We start from the raw sequence: 21,594 nt of genomic DNA, 5'->3' as shown, positions 1-21,594 counted from the left end.
AAAAATGTGTCTTTTTTTTTTTTTTTAACAATTGCTTAAAGAGATACATTTTTTTCTCCTTATAAAAATAAAAGAGCCAGAAGGACAGTCTTCCTGAATAACAAAGCAGTGTTTGTAAGCGTGTTTTTAGAAAGGAGATAGAAATCAGGTTTGAAGTTCCAGTGGGTAATCTTAAACAGTAAGAGAAAGATAATTAATGTGATAGAAAATAGCTAAAAATGCCTTTCCTAAGAAAGAAAAGGTGAGTGATACCCCGTTCTGCTGGAATCATTCCTATTAAGCTATGCAACCTACCAACCCTTACTGGCCCTGGTTGTTTAGGCTTTAAAAAGGAGATGGAAAGGGACAAACAGAAGCTGTCCAGTCATCTATTAAAAGTTTCACTCTTCCCTCCCATCCCCTTGAAAAATGCCTATTTGCTGTCTTCCACGTTCTGTGATCTTTTAGCTGTACTTAGAGTGGATAACACTGGGTTATTATTTAGTGTACTTAGAGGCACCATCTTCCTAATTTCTTCCTGTTATTTCCATTATCTGACTTATCGTGGCCTTGTTTTCACCACTGGATTACTGTCAAGGATACCAGTTTCTTTTTTATCATCTGTATTCTCTCTTTTCCTGTGCCCCTAGAGAGCAGGAAAATAAGCTGGAAAAGCAAGTGTTTGTGATTTGTATCAATAGTGACAGTCCACAGAAATTCCACATTGGTGTACTCAGTGTAGCCTGTAGAACTACTGACTCAGCCACAGGTTAAGAATTTATTTAGTCCAAGTCAGTGGACTAGAGGAGGATTTGTGCTGTCCTTAAGCCATTTCTAGTGTAATACCACTCACTCCCACTTTGCCCTGCGTTCTGGAGTTACCCCATAACTTTAAATGGAGTCACCTCTGCTGGAATTGTTGTAGTAGGCAATTCACCTTAATGAAAGAACTTTTCGGTAGCCATTCACAGCCAGAAACTTGTTGATTTTGGCTTTCTGAAGCAGCCTAGGGAAGTCAGATGGCAAGTGAAGAATAATATTCGCTACCAAAAAACCTTGTTTTCGTCACTGCTGAGATGTTTTGTGCTGCTTCTCTTCTCATACATCTTTGCTGTGTATGAGTTAGGAAGAATGCATGATGTAAAACTTAATTTCGGTGGCAGAAATTACTTCTTAAGTGTGGGATAAAAATTAAACAAATGAAATGTCAGTGTAAAAGTGAGTGGACTTGCCTATACTTTGCTGATAGTGCAAATGCAGGTTATGAGCTTTTGGTCTTGGTTTTTTATTTTTATCTCTTCTCCCCAGTGCGCTGTTCCTCCTGGTAGCAGCAGTGTGCCTTCCTTTATGTGACACACAGGTGAGCTCTGCTTTATAAAGTAGCTCTAGTTAGACCTTGATGTTTGATGTCTTGTTAGCATATGAGGGATGCAGCTTTTACCTGTAAGCTAGGGTGAGATTCTTGCAAAGGAATTGTAAGTGTGGCCTATAGCTGTCTTGTAGTCTTGCTGGTTTTAATGTGTTTGCATCATGGTAAAACCTCTGAGCAGTGCAGACATGCGGCTCTTCGGTGAAGCTGGTGGTGGGGGAAACCGTAGTTTAACTTCATATAGGGCTTAGAGCAAATCACTTGGGTTCGAATTAATTGCTTGTGCTTTCAGGAGGTTCCTAAATCAGCTTTGTAATCACTCTACACACTTTCTGTAGCTACTGGAGGAAGAAAGGAAGTACCTCCAGAGAGTAGCTCAATCCAGCAAAGATTTATTCCTTGGAGGTGCTTTTCTCTTTTGAAGACTTAGGAAGGCTGCTTCCTTGTTTTAGATACTTTAGTTAATATCTGAAGTCAGGCGGGATGAATCTAGGAACTTGTCCGGATGCATCTGATCGAACGTAGCCATCGGAAGTGTTGCGTCTGCACTAGCTGCCTTCATAGTCCACGGTGCAGAGCAGGAACTTCTGGTGTACGATTCATCTCCCCTAGAAGCAGACATCTAAAATACGCCAGGTGAACTCCTCTCAAAAGTGTTGATTTTTTCCCCATTGGTTGTGAAGAGAGCCTACCTCGCTCAGAGGCAGATGCCTGTGCAAAGCACTCTTTCAGATCCTCTGTGGTTAGTGAGAGCCTTGGGGAGAGAGGCTGCTTTGCTGCTGCAGGGGCTGAGAGGGGAAAGGAGACAAGACAAAAAACTTTGTGATGTTCCTCTGATCCTCTTGCGCCTCTCTGATTGCCAATGCAAGACTAAACAGACTGGGGTCCATATTCTCAGGTTGTTTGGAATGATATACATATCTGAAAGAAATAGTGCTATCCTTGCCAAAGCTGGCTGAAACCCTGGGTACTTGGCATATGCCAGGTCTCTAAGCAGGACAGGAAAAACTTTAGTCTTCCTAGTCTTGTTTAATCATCTTTTCTTTCTCCGTAGCATAGCTCCCACTCGCCGTACTTGCCTTGTGAAGCTAACTGCAGGGAAATAGCAACACGTATGTTTATGTGAACGTGCATTTATTTATGTAGATGTTCTTTATTGCAGTTTGATCCAAATGGTTATTTATGGGCTCTAATTCACTTGATCTGTGTTGGTAAGTCATTTTCTTTTGGAAAAAGAATTAGGAAGAGTAAATGTGTTGGAGAAGCTAATCAGCTTTATTATGAAGTTATTGATATTTAAGGTTCTTGCTGTAAGAAACATTTGGAAAGAATAAAGAAGCTCGGTAAAGATAAGATAGTGTGTTCCTTTTACAGCATTTACATTGGAAACAACAACAGAATAAACTAGATGTTGCAGTCAGTTAACAGTGGATGAGAAAAAGTATGTAAAATTTTAATCAGCACTAAGTTTTTCTGGGAGTTTTTGATGGTTGCCTACTAAGAGGCACTTCTTTCTGAGGGGTGAAGAAACATGAAAAAAGCCAAGCAATAACTTGTAGTTGGAGCTGTATTTCAGACAGTGATTTTATTTAAAAACTGACAAAAATTTTCTAAAATATCATGGAATATGCTGCCAGAGGAAGGATGTTGAAATGTTAGGGGGTTTTAGGCAAACATATGCATTTAAAAAAAAATTAACAATGAGTTCCATGACCTGTCAGGTGTTTTCTTTTGTCTTTTTCAGACTAAACATTGATTTGGATAAATCATAATTTTTCCCTGAAAAGCTAGATACAGCCAGACTGAGCAAATCTCAAGAAAACAAGAGCAGTAACTTTTACCTAGGAGATTTGTGTCTTTTGGAGCATTAGGCTGGATAATAAGGGACTTGTATTTGGTTCTTAGCTGTCCTATAGACTTAGCGAGTGACTCATTCATATGTTAAGTCTTGTCTGCAAATTAGAGATGATTCCTTTTTTATTTTGTCTATTCATACTGTAAAATTTTCAGGGCGGAGGTTACATATTTATATGTATTTGTGTCTAGGGAGGTCTAGAGATCCCATTGGAAAATGTTGTTAACATACAAATGAGAACTAATCTATTTTTTGTTTCCTTTAGGAAATGTTATATGGTAAACATTTGCTCATTTAGATAAAACTAAGCTAAGGATTTTTCACTTCAAATACTTGTTTTCTGTAACAAGTGATGTTATTGCTTTCTCAAAACCAAGAGGTCTCATTTGTAAAGCTCTGCTAGGCCGTGGAGGTGGAAAGCTGCTTAGAGGGTCTTCAGGAGGCCTCTTCTGTGTGCTTGAAATGTGTAGGAAGTGCCAACATAAATTTTATGCTCAAATATATAGCTTCTTTCCATTTCTCTTGGTTTTTTTTGAAAATTGTTGCTATGTCTGTTGGGATTTTTTTAAATGTAATTAGATTTCCTATCAACTAACACAGAATAAAGATGTAGAAGAACAAGCAAACAAATTAACTAACTTATCACACAGTTCATCAAGACAGAGCATTAGAGAAAGGATATGTGTTTTTTTACCCTTCAGCTTGGCTAATGGAGGCAGAATTGAGGGCATCTGTTACATAGTGTTCTACTGTGTTTGCTTTTCACGTTCTGGTTTTCTTTGTGAATCAAAAAAAAACCCACAAGGCCTTGAAGAATGGGTCTAAAAAAATAGAGCCTGAAGCTGTGTTGTTCCTTCCTTAAGTACTCAAAGCTTTACCCAGAACAGAAATGTGAGCTAACCAAGAGGTGGATAGGTCAAGAATGTAAATAACCTGGAGACCCTAGAGCTGAGAGAACTCAGGAAAGGCGTCTCAGAGCCAACAGCTCTAGGGATCTACATAGATGAACACATCACAGAAGTTACCCAAAAAATGGGATGGGCTGAAGAGCCCGTTCTGCGACACTTTTTCTGTGTGAGTATTTACTCACGCACACATACACACACGCACACTCCTTTGTGGTTGCTTTGAGCTTGGAGTTGTCCTTTCTTCAGAAGGACTAGCAGAAACACATAGCATGACAGTGCTCTGCGATGGTAACACTTTGAAAACTGTTAATTTGAAGTGATAGGTTCACTTTACTCATAGTTTAGGCATCCTTTGTGCCATGTTGCTAAACTGTAGTTCGGGGGGGTTCCACGTATGCTGGTACAACAAGCCGTTGTTTGTCAGAATGATTGCATGTTATGGCACTTACACATGTCGTTTCAATTCCAGGGGCTTACAAAGTATTTCACAAGTTATGGAAACCGAGCTCTTTAAGGTAATGTGTTTTCATGTTCTTTTAAAAAGAAAGAGATTGCTATCAGAGGGTTAGAGACACATCTGCATAGCAGTCAGGTAAACTGTAGGGATCTCTTGTTATCAGCATGAGCTGGGCCACTCTTGGTTAATCATTAATGACTTCTCTTGCAAGAGGAGCCTTATTTATTGTTGATAGCAATAGCATGTGGTTATTGATAGTTATACTGCCAACTTGAGCACTGAATTAGTTTTAAACAGTGTATTATCAAAGGGTGATGACTCAGTCCTGGAAAAAGAACCCCTAATTACTGGCACAGGCATTAAGAGGAAGTGTTAGCTTGTGTTAGCCTTGAAAGCTGCATGGTTTGAATCTGTCCGTATCTCCCTTTGCGACACAGTCTCAAAAATGTTTAGCGGCTGGTGTCTTGCCACAGGACTGGAACGGCTGGGTACCTTAGCAATGTTGAAACCTCGCACTAATCCCATGTGCGTGTTAGAACTTCAGCCAGACAATAGTTGTTTTGAAATCAGGTGGCCTGACATGTTCACAGTGTCTGCAATCTGCAGTTGTCTGTATGGATGGAGACAGGTATGTCGCCACTGCATATTATGTCTAGGTACCTAATACGTGTGTGTGTAGAATATGGATAGGCTCATTTATTTCAAAATCAATTTCCATCTCTGTTAAAAGGGTATAAATTTTAGTCAGTCTCACTTTATCTTCACTTCCAATGAGACTCCTGCTGACATAGCAACAACAGAAATAATGTGCAAATCATTGTAAATTAATATGCTGATTAATATATCGATAATATAATTATAATATAATGTTAGTATTGCCCAATTATAACATTGTGTCATATATAATATTAATATTATGTAATATACGTAATATTACAGTGTTATAATACTACTTAATATACTGATCTTTTGTACCAAATGAACTGCAATACTAAAAGAACACCTCTTTTTCTTTCCCTCCTCTCCCAGTGATCTGGACCAACAGTACATCAACTATGTATTCAGGTAAAATGAATACGCCTTTGATACACTATAGCTGGTTTTCTGCGTTATATGTTTTCATTTTCAACCATGGCTTGTTTAGGAAACTCATAGCTACCACTACTTCAATATATTTATTTTGCAGGACGTTCACTCAAAGAACAGTGCTAAGCTCAATGGCTTAGCAGCTGAATTTTTTTGGCTCTGCTTATAGGTGGACATGCCAATATACACCTGGGGAGGTAACGAGGTGTTAATTATGAATTTTTTAATCGCCATGTGCACAAGTGATCTATCATTTCCAGAAATAATATTTACAGAGTAACTCCCTGGCAAAATCCCACTTCAGAAAAGAAAGCTCGTACAAAATTGCCAGAAGGGGAGGTGGTGATTACAAAAGTACGATGTGCAAAGAACATGAGCAGTAACTGATTGTTCAGAGTGCCGTTAGTAGGATTGAGTAATTCAGACTTTCGGTTGTTTTTTCTGATTTGGAGATACAAAAGTGGCTTGTTATTTCGTAGTTAGTGAAAGAGCCTGTGTTTTTTAATTTAAAAAAGAAAGTCTGTCCTTTCCTTAAAGAGCCATATAAGCGAGAACATCAGGTGTGCATGGCTTCCACTAGATTTTGGTGAAGCTTTATTTGAAGTAAGGTATATAGAGAATTTAGTAAATTCTCCTCCATCCGTAATCCCATCTTGTATATGTTGACCTCTTTACTTGGAATGGTACCTAAAGTTGTATGGGAATGCTATGGAGTATGGATACTAAGTTCTAAGAAAGGATGGTCAAAAGGAATGAAATCCATAAAGTTGTTTGTGTGGGAGCGGAATGGAGAGCAGAAGTTAGGAGTAAGTGTAACAAAAGTGAAGTTGTGCTTGCCCATTTGGTTAGATGGATGTGTGCTCTTGTCTGACCACATTAAAGATCCTTGCTAGGAACACATCAGGAACACCAGTGTGGGACAGTTACTTCACTTCAATTCCCATTTATCTTGTGAGCGTCGTCAACATGATAGTACTGTGTATCTCTTTCTGTCTTGGTTTGATCAAATCTCCTATTTTGATAAATAAATAATGCAGACTTCTGATTTTGCGTTTGTGTGATTCCAGTGTCTATTGACTGGGGTCCCGTGCGTTAACAATACTTGAATATCAGTTTGCTTGAAGTAAGCTCTTGTTTAAGTCAGTTGTTGTCTTCCATCTACTATGAAGTGCAAAGCAAATCAATTTCACTCAAAGAAGGTAGCTGTGTTTATTGAAACTGTTTTGAGGAATTAGTCGTGGAACTGGCAAATATGCTGCAATGTGCAGAAATAACCCATGAAGTCTTGAATGAGCTGTAGCTATTTGTCTCTGTTGAAGGAAGAATCATGAAACAAGCGATAAAATAAATTGATTTTTCATTTGGCACCTGCCTGACTGTGGCTCTCAGTTGTCGTTTTAGTTGAAAACTGCATCTGAGCCTGAACTTTAAATTTGGATTTTGGCCAAAGGTCTTAATTTTGCAGCTTTGATTGAAAAGTCAGTGGTGGGTTCCCTGCTGTGTTAGTTGATAGTATCCTTTGAAGTCTGTGAAGTTGTGTCCAGCAGAGAGCAGGAGCTCCACATTACATGGGAAATATGGTTATTGATTTAGAGGCTTTTGAAAGGGAGACGCTTCTCACTAAGGAGCTTGGAGGTACAGTGGTAAAAAAAAAAAAAACAAACCAACCCAAAACCTCAATGGAATTATGCAAATTGGAAGATGGCTTTTTTTAGCATCTGCTTAAAAGCAAAGACATTATCAAAGCTTGCAAAGATTTTCATCATTAAGGGGCTTAAAGGTCGGTGTAGGTTGCGAGATGATGGTGCAAAGCAATTGCTGGAAAACAGGTGGCTTAGAAGATGTAGAAGACTGGGTGCTTGTTTATTTGGCTTGGTTCTATGAATATGTGTATGTGTGTGTATCTATATTTTTGTTTTCTCGTAATAGCTGATGATGTTTGAAAGGGTGTGAAATTTGGCGGAAGCTCTCTCCTTGTTTGCGACCTCCATGACGTGCCACTGCCGTGAAGGTCCTCCAGTGTCTAATGGGGCTGAAATCTTTCTGCTGCAGAAGACGCTGGCAGGGTTTGTCTCTTCGTGAGACCTCTATGCATGTAGCTATCTTGAAGATGACTGCCGCTTCCCAAGTTTGGATGAAGCTGGTCAGTTCTGTAGAGCTATGTATGTATGGGTACACACAGCTTTATTGCACAAGCTTAATTTCTGTAGAAAACAGTTGAAAGTATTTTTAAAGCACACTTTGGGTAGAGAGCATTGTACTCTGAATGTTCTCTGAATGAGCACTAACTCCTCATGGGTGGTTCTGGGTCAGAATTACTGTAAACGTGAGCTTGTCTCTGTCAGAGGGTGCCCAGCACTAAATTTTGTGATTTAACAGACAGTAAGGTATATGCTGCTTCCGCTACTCAGGCCTTCTCAGGGACTGTTTTGGCCATGACAGGATCACAGTTCCATCTCCAGAACAGGACAGTCTAATGTGTACCAGTGGTCTTGTCTCTACAAGCATGATTCCCTGATTTATGAAGGAACTTGCTAGGGCGGTATCAGTGCAACTTTCTCCTCTTAGCACTATTATCACTAGGCCTGTATAGCTCCTTATTTCTAGCCTAGCTCAGACAGCTGATATGCCACTGCGTGGGGAAAAGAAAGCAGCTGTGGGCACAGCCAGATAGTGTTTAGAATCATGGAGTCATTTAGGTTGGAAAAGACCCTTATCATTGAGTCCAGGCATTAACCTAATGCTGCCAAGTCCGCCACTGAACTATGTCCCTAAGCACCATGTCTACATGTCTTTTAAATACCTACAGGGGTGGTGACTCCACCACTTCTCTGGGCAGCCTGTTCCAGTGCTTGACAACCGTTTTCGTGAGGAATTCTTTCCTAATATATAGGAAAACGTATAGGTTTGTTACAACAGAGGCTGTTGAAAGCGTTTCTGTTCGGTGTGAAAGCACAGTTATGCTCTAAGTGTAGAGGCTGCCTGGATAGAGCAGATTAAAAGTTCTGCCCCAAGCTACTGGATGTTAGAATGTACCAATATGTTAGATTAAACCCCCATATATTTAGATTAAAAAGAAACATTCACTATATTGGCTCTGTTGGACACTTCCAGAGGTGCAACTGAAATTATTAAAGTCTCCTAACATATGCTGTCCCTACATGCCGTGCACTGTTTCTTGTTTTAAAATCTGGAACAATTTGGGAGGGGAGAACGTCTTAAGCAAATGTATACGAATGGGAACTTTCTGGAACCAAACAGGTCTGAAGAAATGTTTGCTGATGTTGAAAGTGTGAGTTTCTTTTTACTTCGTCTCTTACAGCGTGATTATTCAATGGCTTTTAAAAAGGGAGCCAGACCAGGAGCAAGTGTAAGAGCGAGAGCTGTGCTATGCAGAGAAGGGAGGGCTGACATTGCTTCTCAGTGCCCAACCCCATCCTGTTCATCCATCTCCTTTGTGTTTAAACATGTTGGGCAGAGAGGGGGAGGAAGAGAAGGGGTGAAATGTACTTCCAAGAACTTTCCTCTAATCCTGCAGTCTTGTTCCCACCACCTTTTTTTACTGCAGTATTCTATTTCCCTGCACTCTGATTTCTGCATTAGTATTCTACTTCCTAGTGGTTTTTCTAGTAATCTTGCATTTTCTTTTATTCCTTTCCAGTCCCCCACTTTTTATTGAGGAGGGAGCCAGGTTTCTCCCCGCTAGCTAGCTGGCAAGGGGTAGCATGAGGGGAGGGGGTAGTAATGTCAACCTGGCGTGTTGAGGGATACGTAATATGGCTCAGAAGTGGGTCACGGCTCATCTTGGGCTCTCTTCTATGATGGGGCAGGTAGAGATATGTTACTTCTTGAGGAGCACCAGGAGGAAAGTTTCAGTACATCCCAGTATCTGTCACTGTCTGATCGTTTGTTCACAAAGGCATGTCAGATAGCCTAGCAGTCACTGGTGAGAAACCAGAGACTTACAACAGGAGAGTTTCAAATGGTGAATAAATAGCACTGAGAAAGGTGAGAGGTAAAGGCTCTGCTCTATGCAGCTAAACTGCATTTGGCTTCTGGAAGACATGCTCATCTGTCACTGTTGTGAATTAAAAAAGCTGCAGTAGATTTTCTGCAATAGGGAAGGGCAGCGTTGCAGGCATAAATTGCTGTTCTTGCTGACAAACCTCTTTTTAGCCAGAAAGAAAAACATGGGTGACCCAGCCCTCCTTATGGAGTACAGGGGGGAAAAAAAGAGAGGAGCAGAGAAATCTGGCACAGGGATTTTGTTTTTGCTGCAGCCTGATGTCCAGGCTTTCCTGCTGGAAACCTCTGAATCCCTAATCCGGTTTTACAACATCATCGTGTCTTTTCTGCTGATGTTCTGCTGAGGGCAGAGTTACAGTACAGCTTTAACACCATCTAACCCATTTGCCTTAACCTGCCCCACGCTTCACAAAGAAGGTTTTGTTTTCCTCCTGTGTTTTCTTTGGATCAAGGACTGGGATGTCTGGTAGGGTTATCAGTTCCTCTTGGTTGCAGAAGGAAGTTTCTCTCTGAGCATTTCCCAATCTCACTTTTTTTTGTTTAAAAATTAATAATGCAAAAAGCAAAAGTGGAGAAACACGGCTTAGTCATAATTCTCATCACTGTTGATACAGTTTCACTTGCCCTGCCAGTCTCCTGTTTTCTCTGTTATTCAGTCAAAAGCAATAGGCCTTTGCTTCCTTTTCTCTCTTTACCAGGAAACTGAGGAATTGGGCCTGTTTATTGTGAATTCCTCTTGGCGTCGCATGTGGGGACAGCACATGTGTGTAGGAAGGAGGGGCAGGGGAAATTGCCTACTGTAAGTGATCTGCTTTGCCTTGTTGAATATCTTTGTGACAACCACATCTGTTAAAGGCATATAAATATTGACAATGTGAACATACTCTACCAGGTGATGCTTTTCAAAGGCATTGCATAAAATGTTAAGCCTAAAATACCTGCTCATGAACTGTTCCCTCCTTCATCCCGTCATCTTCCAGGGCTGATTGCAGTGACAAGCTTCCCCCCGAGGCTCCCCTGGCCACAGGATTTCCGTGCACTTTGCAGTTCCTTTTGCTACCGGCGCCTCTGCGAATGATACCGGGGACTCACCAAAGCATGCCGAGGGCAGGCCACCAAGCGCAGTAGCCTGGTCGCGTAGAGAACTGGGACTAGCTGAGAGCAAGCAAGGAAGCTTCGAAACAGTAGCTGTGTTTATGCTGGAAGAGGGAGTTGGCCTAATAGAAGCACCATGCTGATGATACTGTGCTGCTGCAGGTACTGGAGGCAGCTCATCTACAGCGAGTTCAGTTTTCTAGCCATCACCTTGTGCGCTGGGAACCCCTTCCAGCTCTTTCTCTGCCTGAACTTCTCGTTGTGCAGGCTTCCCATTCCTCTGCTGGCTGAGTTGGCACTTTTACTGCCATTACTGGGCCTACTGAACTTTAAAAATTGCTGGTAATTAGCCAGAGAAAATTGCCTAGCTTTAGCATTCATAACCTTAATGAATATCTTTTTACCTTTATAAGTGCAGTGCTTGCTCCTTATCAAGAAGCAATCTCTCCAGACACTTTTCTCCTTCTCCCTCTTGTCCTTTGTGTTTGTCATGGACGTATGTTGTTGGTAATTGGAGGAAGCTGTAGCTCTGCTTTGGAGACACACATGCTTCTCCCATCTTACAATTCCCTGGAATGTGTTTCTGTAGCCTTCTAACCGTGAAAACAACATGGAATGAAAACATTTGGAAAAACATCCAGAAGTTTACTGCAAGAATTGGTAGCACTGAAAAAGGCTCTGTATGGTCAAGTCTTTGTAGGACCTCAGAAATCTTAAGTGATACTCCAGGTAAAGAATTGGTCGCAGCTGATATTCTTGTTCACTTGGGTATTTCTGAAAAGCGTGCCTCGTTTGAGCTGGTGCTTGGGTTTATTTTCATGTAGGGTTTTTTTAACTTGTTTAATTGCAGCATCTATCCTTTCTTTAACTGGCATTTTGGGCAGGAATGTGCAGTGCACGCACAATCGCGTGCATCAGACTCTGTATTTGACTCTCATGCAATACATGCACATCCCTATAAAGTCTGCACACAGCTGAAATTAGTCCTCAGGCAGACACACTCAAGTCTAGACGCAAGCACAGTTCTCTATGGATTCTGCCTCAGCGGTGTCACCAGCTGGCTGAGCAGCAGGTCTGTTGGAAAGGGCTTGGGCATAACAGTGAATACTGGGAGGCAGTAGTGCATGCTCATGGCAAATTAAGGCAAACCAGGTATTGGGCTATATTAGACGGAGCGTGGCCATCAGATCAAGAGAAGTTATTACGCGCAGTGCTGAGGCTGCAGCTGGAATACTTTATCCAGTTCAAGGAAGATACTGAGAAACTGAAGATCTAGGAGAGGGCTACTGACATTGTTAGGGACTTAGAGCTCATGGCCTACTGCAACGAGAGTCTGAAGGAGCTAGTCTTGTTGAGACTGGCAAAGTGGAAACCAAAGTGCAACCTAACAACTACGTACGCTTTCTTGAAAAGGATTTGCAAAGATGACGGAGCCAAACTCTTTTAAGGAGTGGCAGATGGAACAACAAGCGTAAATTGGAGCTTTGGTGGTTTAAAGACAGGACATTGAGGTGCTGGAGCGTGTCCAGAGAAGGGCAACGAAGCTGGTGAAGGGTCTGGAGCACAAGTCTGGTGAGGAGCAGCTGAGGGAACTGGGGTTCTTCAGCCTGGAGAAGAGGAGGCTGAGGGGAGACCTTACCACTCTCTACAACTACCTGAAAGGAGGCTGTAGAGAGGCGGGGGTCGGTCTCTGCTCCCAGATAACAAGCAGTAGGATGAGAGGAAATGGCCTTAAGTAGCGCCAGGGGAGGTTTAGATTGGACATGAGGAAAAATTTCTTCACCAAAAGAGTAGTCAAACTGGAACAGGCTGCCCAGGGAAGCGGTGGAGTCACTGTCCCTGAACGTGTTCAAAAAATGTGTTGATGTGGCACTTGTAGACATGGCTTAGTGGGCATGATGGTGTTAGGTCAACGGTTGAACTTGATGATCTTAGAGGTCTGTTCCAACCTAAAGATTCTATGATTCTATGACATCAGGAAAAACTTCTTGACTAGGAGGGTAGGGTGGCCCTGGGACAAGTTACCTAGAGAGATGTGGAACCTCCATGCTGGAGGTTTTTTGAGACCTGGATTTTTGAGGCAGAGACACAGAGGACATGATCAAATATTGGTGGTAGTCCTGCTTCATGTGAGACACTGTATTAGGTGACCCCGGAGACTTCTTCCGACCCAACTTTTTTTTTTTTTTTTAATTGATACTTATGCCTCAGTTATTCTACTTAACTAGAATAAGTTTCACCTTGAAAAAACAAACACAAAGTTGTCAATTTATAATGTTCAAGCCATGTCCTAAGTTATGTGGTATATAATTAATCTTTTTTTATTTTTTAGTGTGGTGCTCTTGGCCTCTGCATCCCATCCAGCAGGTAAAGTGGATTAAGTTGTTCCTTTTTTAGATTTCCATATTGCCTTTCCTTTCCATGCATGTTTTTAGAGGCCAAACCCTGTAGGATTTTAACCCTGGAGTTCAACAGGAATATGACCAATAATACGATATCCTGTAGGAAGAGGAGGGGAGGGTACATAACTCTGTAATTTGCATGGTATTTACTAATACCTTTCTTAGCTGCCCTTTGCAAACAAATAGGGTGGGACAGGCAACCAAGAACAGCTTTTTGAGGTGGTGTATGGTAAAGAACAAGGATTCCCTAGGTGAATATGTCCTCTTGAGAGCAGTGTCCCAGCAGTCTCTATGGAACTGAGTTTCCTTCTCTGCGTTGCTCTCAATGGTATGCAGAGATTTCGTTTTGTTGCTTTCATAACACGTATCCCATCGCTTCAGCCCATGGCAGGATTTGAAGCAGCAAAAGATAAAAGGCTAAAAACGGAGAAATGGAATATTTAGTAGTGGCTAATATTCCTATCATATTGGTGTTTAAATAGTTAGATGGGTAAAGATGATCATCTGTTGCTTTCACTAGACATTTGCTCAGTCAGAAAAACAAAGGAAGAAGCATTTAAATAAACAGGAATTCCCCCTTTTGCCTGGTGGTGCATATTTGTGTATAGCATTCCCCCAGCAGGATAGACAGACATGTGAAGCAGAATAGTCCTGCGTTTCAAAAAGTGAAAGATGGAGCTCCCTCTGAATCTGTAGAGCTTGAAGGCCGAAGAATTCCTGGGAATTGCTGCTACCAAGAACAACCAGGGCCCAGGTTCCTGGAAATGGAAGTACTTGAGAGCTCTGCTTGGGTCTGGGAGAACTTTTTTAGACCTCTCAACTTGCTCTCTGTGACAAAGTTCAAATGCCAGAGGGGGGAAGCAGCCAACATATGTCTGTGCTTCCTGTTGCTTCAGTAGGAACCATCACGAGCTCTGCAATAAAAGTCAATATGATGCATGTCTATCCACTGGCAACTGTTGCTTAAGCAGGGTCTTCTGCATACTAGCGAAGAGTACTCTTATGTATCCCTTTCCCCTTTTTCAGCCAAAGGCAGGAACGGGCTAGAAGCAAGGTCAGAAAGAAATCATTAAACACTAGAAATGTGGAAAGCATCATAAATGAAAAGTCAGCCAGCTGTAAAGGCTCAAAAGAACGTTAAACTGGTAATGTTCATATAACTGCTGTTCGTACAATTGCTTGTAACAGTGGGTAATTACCCTCCCTGCCCCGTGTTCCACTGAGTATATTGTTTTGTCCCTCAGGTGATCTCTTCAGTGCCTTGGACTTTCCATTTCTGTACTTCTACAGGTTTCATAGCAGCTGCTGTGCCAGGTAACCTCTCTATAACAGGACACATGAATGTTTTCAAAATAAGAGATCCTGTTGATTCCAACCTTGACTCTCAGTTAAAAAATTGTGGAGCATGCAAAACCTTAGTTATAATAGTTTTTGCTGGCATAAGCCAGTGAAACTGCAGAGAATGTGTATCTGTGCATATCTGTGGATATGCATTTGAAGGCCTGAGATTCAAATGTGCTGGAAAGTATATGTGTGCATTTGAGTGAGTGCATTCAGATCAGGAGAGTTCCCAGTCACCAGTAAAATAATTTTTACCGAATGTAGCAAAGCTTTGATAAATAGCATCTCTCAAATGCTTCTCAAGTTGGATTAGCCCTTGTAAAACTTGCTGTTTGCGGTGATTATGGAGTATTAGTCTTCAGCAGTATATGATTGTACATGGATTTATTTGCCTGTACATCTTGTTATTTGGCAGAATGCTTTTTTTGGGTAAAAGGGAAAAGCTTTAACAAGCATTCCTTTATTTTGAGCAGTGAAAGTTCACTGTCCAATAGTGTAATTCTCAGAGGACAACATAAATATGTTTCCTATAGGTCTTAATTATCTCCAAATAAAATTATTCCTGTCTTTCTCCTCCAGTCTTTTGCCAAATGGAAGTATTTTATTTTTAGAGGGGAAAAATACGTTTGTGCTGACTGATGGCAAAAATATTTCCTGATTGTTAGGGATTTTCTTACTTGTATCTGGATTTTCTATTAAAAGGGGATATTAAAAATGATTGTTAAATAATTTCCCTGTGTACATAGTTTTTTGGTACGAAAGTGGATTTTTTCAAGGGCAGACTATCCGCACTACGAGTAACTTGCCATTAGGTATTAATGAATAAGTTGTTCCACAGTAGGTAGGTGAAATCTATTTCTTCTTGAAGGCGAGGTCTAACTGCAGGCACTAATGCATATCTGTCTAGCCCAGATGCTCTTCTCTTTCACTTCATTAGAATTTTACCACTGCTGTAGCCTCTCATTTCTGTTTCCATTGCCACGTGTGTAGTAGATAGCACTGCACACTACAGCAAGTGGAAAGGAATAGTTAGATGGAGAAACAAGCATCTCACTTGCTCTCCTACATCTTGTAATCTAGTGTCTTTGTAAACGTAAAGGATTTGGAGGAGAACCTGTACAAACTAAAGTAGTGGTAACTGGTGCAGTTGCATCCACTACCTGTGCAGAATGTCTGAAGCATTAGTGGTAAGGTGCAGAGTGCTCCATTTATTTAATGAAATAAATTGGTGTTAATTGTGACATCAGTATTTCGGGTATTATAATTAGCTGTTTCACTTTTTGTCTCTGAATCACACTAAACCACTTTAAATTGCTCTGACTAAAAGCCCTTCTCAGCAGGGCAGAAGATGTGGAACAAACTTAAGCCAGCTACTGGCCTTTCAAAGGTTCGGGCAGTGCTGCTGCTTTGAGCTCGCTGGTTTCTCAGGGGGATGGATGCTCTGCTGCTCAGCACTTCATCCTCTGCAACAAGGAGCTGAGTTTGGGCCGCATCATCAAGGCAGCATCTGCTTTCTAGGCACCAGGCACAGCGGACAGTCCTTTGGGGTCTCGTGTTACTGCTCAGTGTAAGAAACCCTGGTACCTCCTACTCCTGGGCACTTGCCTCACCGTCCTGTTTGGTGTAGCAAAACCACCTGTGGCTGAGACGCAACTTTGCCACATGTACTGGACAGGGAACAGCACTTGGCTGAGGTGCTGGAGCCCAGCATGGAACTTCTGACCTGGGGGGACACCATCCTCCGCCTTTCCTGCTGTTGCAGAGAGGGGACCACCTGCATTGCATCATCATCCAGAGCAGCATACCCTCTTAGAATACCAGGGCACTTTTTGCCTCACCGCCTGTATGCTGTGTTGATCCTATCTCCTTTCCCATGCAGCTTCCCACTGTGCTTTGTTAATCTCTTATGCCTATCAACCAGCCACAAAGTAATTTGTGCCTTACATATTTTGAAGTCTGTTTCTCTTTCCTGCTTGTTGGTTTACACTATTTCACTGGTTCACAACCAGTGGGTTCTAAGTATGTCACAAGTGAAACAAAATCCAGACCCAAAGCTTATAAGCTCTGTGAGGTCCAGTGAGATGTGGAACAGAGTTTCCTTAAGAGTAGTTGTGGCTTCAGGAGCATTGGGGACTACTGTCCTGTATGACTTGAGCATCAAAATGCCCTTAATCATCAGCAGAGAGCTTTGGAGTAGTCTGTTCCCAGCACTACTGAGTCATCTGTCTATTTGTTATACAGTAGAGATGTATTTGACTTCCTAATTGGAATTTAGGCTTCATGAAGCTTAAACAGCTTGAAAGCTTCGGGCACAAACTTTCCAGTGGTTGTTTTTTCAGTTCAAGGCTCTGTGGAGGTTGAAGTGAGTTAGTTGCCAAACATGTGTGGCTCCTGTTGAAACTAGCATTGCCTTTATTCAGAGCCATTTCAATGCCTGAAGTTAATATTTCACCTCATGTTTCCAATAATCTCTACTTTTCTGATTATGCAAGTGCATTAGAGACCAGCCATAAGAGCGTCAGACTTACTTTACTCAGACTCTAGTCACTGACTGAACAAAACCTGAGGTGTACTGGACATAATGTAAGCTCTGTCTACCAGCTTGCTTTCTGCAAATGGGATTAACACTGCAGTTCTGCATTAGGAAAACCAAGATGCCTGTAAGAGGTTGCTTAGTTGACATTAAGAGACTTTATTAACAAGCTTTCCCCATCCCTTGCAGTGGACTGTTGGGATTCTTTCTGATGTTGCACACAGTGAAGCTAAAAAGCAGCACAACCTCAGGGCAATATGCAGCATGGAGTTTCCTTGCAAAGGTAAGAGAAAGATTGTCACAGGAACACAGTGGATCTGTGCTTTTCCCAGGAGAACTGAGGAATTTCTGCGTCTCCCTAGTTTCCCTTGCTGTTCCTGTTTGACGCTCCTAGGGCCTGTCTGTGCAACCTGCACGTAGGGCTGAGGCAACAAATATCAGGCACATAGTAAGCCAGGATCGTTAGCTGAGAGATGAGACCCTGGATACAGACTGAGTTTAATGGAACTGGGCTGATTATTGCAGCTAAAGATTTGGCCTACTGAATCCCAGTGATACAAACCTATACTTTCCAAAGGTGTTTTGGAGAAGAATGCTCCTGACAGTATGTGTGCCGGCCATTGTTTCCAGTGTGTCTTCCCCAAGCAAAGAGTTGAAACTAGTTCCCTGAAGTTCAGTACCAGAACTCCCACTGTTACCGTTGCAGGGGAGAGCGGTGGATGTCATTTGCCTTGACATTAACAAGGCTTTTGGCAGTAAAATGTTCTTATACCCGAATTACACTGTTACAGTCTGGATGGGCAGATAATTAGATGGGTAAAAAAATGGTTGGTTGGTCATGTTCGGGAGGTAGAGGTTAATGATTCTGAGTCTAACTGGAGTCTTGTGACAACTGGAGTAGCACAGGGATCTGTCTTGGGACTCATCCTGTTTAACATCTTTATTGAAGAATCAGATAGAGTGTACTCATGTTTGCAAAGGACACCGAACTGGGCGGACCAGTCAGTGACGCTGAAGGACAGGGCTGCCTTCCAGGGGAACCCGGACAGGCTGGAGGAATAGGCCAACAGAAATCTTACAAAATTCAGGAAAGACAGATGTGAAGCCCTGCACGTGGGAAGGAAGAGCCCCTGGTGATAATACAGGTTTGGGACTGGATGGCTGGGAAGCAGCTCTGTGGAAAAGGACCTGGGGATTTTGGTAGACAGCAAGCTGAACGTGAGCCAACAGTGTGCCCTGGCAGCTAAGGTGGCCAAAAGTATCCTGGGTTGTACTAACAGTAGTAGCACAGCCAGTGAATTCATGGAAGTGATCATGCTTGTCTACTCAGCACTTGTTAGACCACATCTGGAATAGGGAGCCTTGTTTTAGGCACCTCAGTACAGGGAAGACATTGATAAACTGGAGTCAGTTTGGCAGAGGGCTGCCAAGAAAGTCAGGGGGCTGGAGCATTTGCCTTGTGAGGAGCAGCTGCTGGGCCAGGTTTGTTCAGCCTGGAAGAAAGGCAGCTTTGGGAACACCTCACAAACAGCAGCTGCCCGGTAGCTATGGAGAAATTATCCAGAAGATGGATCCAGGCTATTCACAGTGGTGCCTGGTGGGGGGCGGGGTGTAGGATTACAGGCATAAATTGAAACAAGAGAGGTTCCGACTGGGTATAAGGAAAAACTTTTTCACCCCGAGGACAAGTCAGTCAGGGGCAGGTTGCCCAGGGGGGCTGTGCACTCTGTGCTGTCTTTGAAGGTTTTCAGGACCCAACTGGACAAAGCCCTGAGCAACCTGGTCTGACCTGAGGTCCATTCCTACTGGAATTATCCTGTGATCTGTGGATCTGGGGTCTGTCTGTGCTGGATTTAAGTTATTAACAGCTCATTTGTTAAATTATCAGTGGTAAATGCAGCCAGAAGAGCTTGTCAGACTCCTTTTCCCCAGTTGGATTTTACTTAGTTTCATGACTCTCAGCTAGGTCATCCGAAAACCACAACCTTCCTACGTGGTTTGTGATCAGAACTTTCCTACTACAGTGGATGAAGCTGTTACCTTACAAAAAAAGGAAAAAAAATAAAAGTAGACTTGTATAATACGCTTGTTTAGAAACCGTAGTCAAAGGAGTCTTTGTTTTTTTCTGGGGATAACAAGAAGGGAATGATATGGCTCGTTTTGTGCTTTGCAAGCTGCTCCACACTGTACAAGTCACATAGAGTTTCTCACCAGTTTGAATTTCTTCCAAACATTCTGACTGTGCAGATTTTAGTACCTTAGCTTTCTTCTTACTCCTTGGTAGCAAAGCAACTGATCTAAAGCTTGCTTTTGCATCTTTTTCTTTTTTAGCACTCTGGGTTGGAGATGGGAATAGCTGGCTCTGCTAGTAGGTGTTGTGAATGAGGAGAAATGGCTCTGTATGTGGTATTTATGACCTATCTGAAAAAAATGCAGGCAAAGATGTGTTGTGAAATATATTTTAAGCAGATTTGGGCCTTTCCCAGCTGCAGTGGATCAGAGCCACAAAGTCTGGACTGGATCAAAGCTTTCCCAAAGTTCAAGGGTTTCTAGATCTGTAGGGTTTTGGCCAACTCTAGACTCAAGTTAGACAAAGTTTGTTCTAGCCGTTGTTGTCAGTGAAATTACGTGCCTTTGTAGCAACTAAAAATTTGTTCCCGTGTCACTGCGGTAATTTAATCTGTTCTTCAGCCTTGAAAGCCTGTATTTGTTAATGTGCATGGTTTAATTATCTTCTTTAGGAAGGTTTTTGTAACAGAGCAAATTAGTCCTCTTCCTGTTGTAGCTTCTAACTCAGTGGTCAAATTATGTGTCTTGTCTTGAGTTCGAGGAGGGGAGTAAGTAACGAGGACATGAGATCTGTCCGTAGCACTACTAATTTTATCAAAACTATCAGTTTCCTGAATGTCTTTCACTAGTGTTTTAAAGCTTGCTTATAGAACAAGTGTAGGGCTCGGTCATACCCATCTGAGGCAGCGTGAGAAGCACAGAGGAACTGCTGCTCCAAGTGCTGAAATGCAGCTGATTTTGGGTTAGAAGTCAGTGAATTCCCTCCTACAAGTTGATACATCAGTTTTAGAACAGGGATCAAAAGAGACTGTAGAGACAGACACGGAAGCAAGGTGGAAAGCAAGAGCTGAACTGGAGCTTGCCTGCAAGGGTAGGGGCTGATCTAACAGCTCCTACAAAATTCTCATAAGGTGCCTTGTAACTATAAGGAACTATAAATTTACATCTGGGGTAGTTAAGAAGGGTCCTGTCTACCTGATCACTAACACTGCTTCCTGCAGGTGTTTGGGAGTGTTAAAACTACATACTGATCCAGCCCAACATTGCCTGGACATGAGGTCTGTCTCTATCACATCTTAAGTCATCATAAGTGTAGAAAAGCGGTATTTAACTAGCACTGTAAAAATTTGTTTAAATCCAGGTGTGTGACTCCCTCTAAAAAAAAAAAAAAGGCAGGAGGTTAATGTGGGTAAAGAATAAAGACAGAAGGTATTTGAATCTGGACTTTCAGAATGAGACCCAGTGGGAAAAAAATCCTCTGGTCACAACAATGGCTTTGCGTTCCCACATGAGCATTTTTCTTGGATTGAGTAGTGCCCTGGATCATCCTTTTAATCCCTCAGACTGACTGAAGTTTTCACCAGCAGTTGGAAAGAAGCAGCATTTGAGGCCAGAATATGTTTATCTTGTAAATGAGCCAAGAAAGGAGAATGCTGTAGTCCTCAGACAGCAGCGCAGGCCTCTGGGGAGGTGCAGGGAATCAGAAAATCTGTTTTCCATTTGGATGCCTTGTACCTTTGTGACTGATGGGCTGGGGCCGAGATCGTTGCCACCACTTCATTTCTTGTTACTTGCCGATAAACCAGTGAACTAACCAGGACATCTGATCCGGGCCCGCTTTGCAGATTCAAGGCGGCATTCTTTGCGAAGCCCACATATTTGGCCTCCCTGCCCTCTAGTTTTTCATTCACTGAACAGCTGGAGCTGGGTCGTATCTTGTTTTTATGGTCTTTACTTTGGCTGTGGCAACTTCGTCAGTGTATGAGGTTTTTAATTCTTCCCTGTAATGATTTCTGACAGCTTTCATGTCAAACCTTTGCTTTGTGCAGAGACAGACGAACATGGGTTTCATCTGTGTATATTGTCCTGTGTGATATTTATAGTGACAAATGCTCTCTGCACTTTTGCTGTGAAAGCAGATAGTGTGCGTGTTAGTCATATCTGTACAGATTCCTGAGAAATGCCCAGAAATCACTAAAATGATCTGTAAAACAAGAAAAATGCTTTTAAGAAGCTCAAGAAATATGGAATGCTTTGTCATAGCCTTACACAGATTTAATCCCCACAAGAGCAAGGATTTGAAGCTGTACTGAGACTTCTTGTTTTAATCTGAAAGCTATGCTAGTATCATGGGTCATGTACTGGAAGGAAAAACTGGAGATGCTCATATATACAGACAGAAGCATCTGGTGAGAACACTAATGAGCTCAAACAGTGCTGTCAGTGAGTTTGTTTAGATTAAGGCTGCCAATCG

At 42.1% G+C, this 21,594-nt stretch overlaps 1 protein-coding gene across 1 annotated transcript in view; it reads left to right on the top strand.

The window, feature by feature from the left end:
* The window catches only part of SLC35D4 (solute carrier family 35 member D4), a 58,478-nt gene that overhangs the window by 15,373 nt on the left and 21,511 nt on the right, over positions 1-21,594 (top strand). The window contains exons 7-13 of the mRNA XM_086472728.1: positions 1,288-1,339; positions 2,511-2,559; positions 4,581-4,626; positions 5,598-5,633; positions 13,108-13,142; positions 14,422-14,491; positions 17,241-17,334. Of these exons, the coding sequence (XP_086328854.1) occupies positions 1,288-1,339; positions 2,511-2,559; positions 4,581-4,626; positions 5,598-5,633; positions 13,108-13,142; positions 14,422-14,491; positions 17,241-17,334 (382 nt within the window). The remainder of the gene's footprint in view (positions 1-1,287; positions 1,340-2,510; positions 2,560-4,580; positions 4,627-5,597; positions 5,634-13,107; positions 13,143-14,421; positions 14,492-17,240; positions 17,335-21,594) is intronic.

Source organism: Leptosomus discolor, chromosome 13 (assembly GCF_034619465.1).
Source record: "Leptosomus discolor isolate bLepDis1 chromosome 13, bLepDis1.hap2, whole genome shotgun sequence".
Lineage (NCBI taxonomy): Eukaryota > Metazoa > Chordata > Aves > Leptosomiformes > Leptosomidae > Leptosomus > Leptosomus discolor.
The sequence above is the reverse complement of the archived record's forward strand: the minus strand, read 5'-3'. Positions and strand labels throughout refer to the sequence as shown.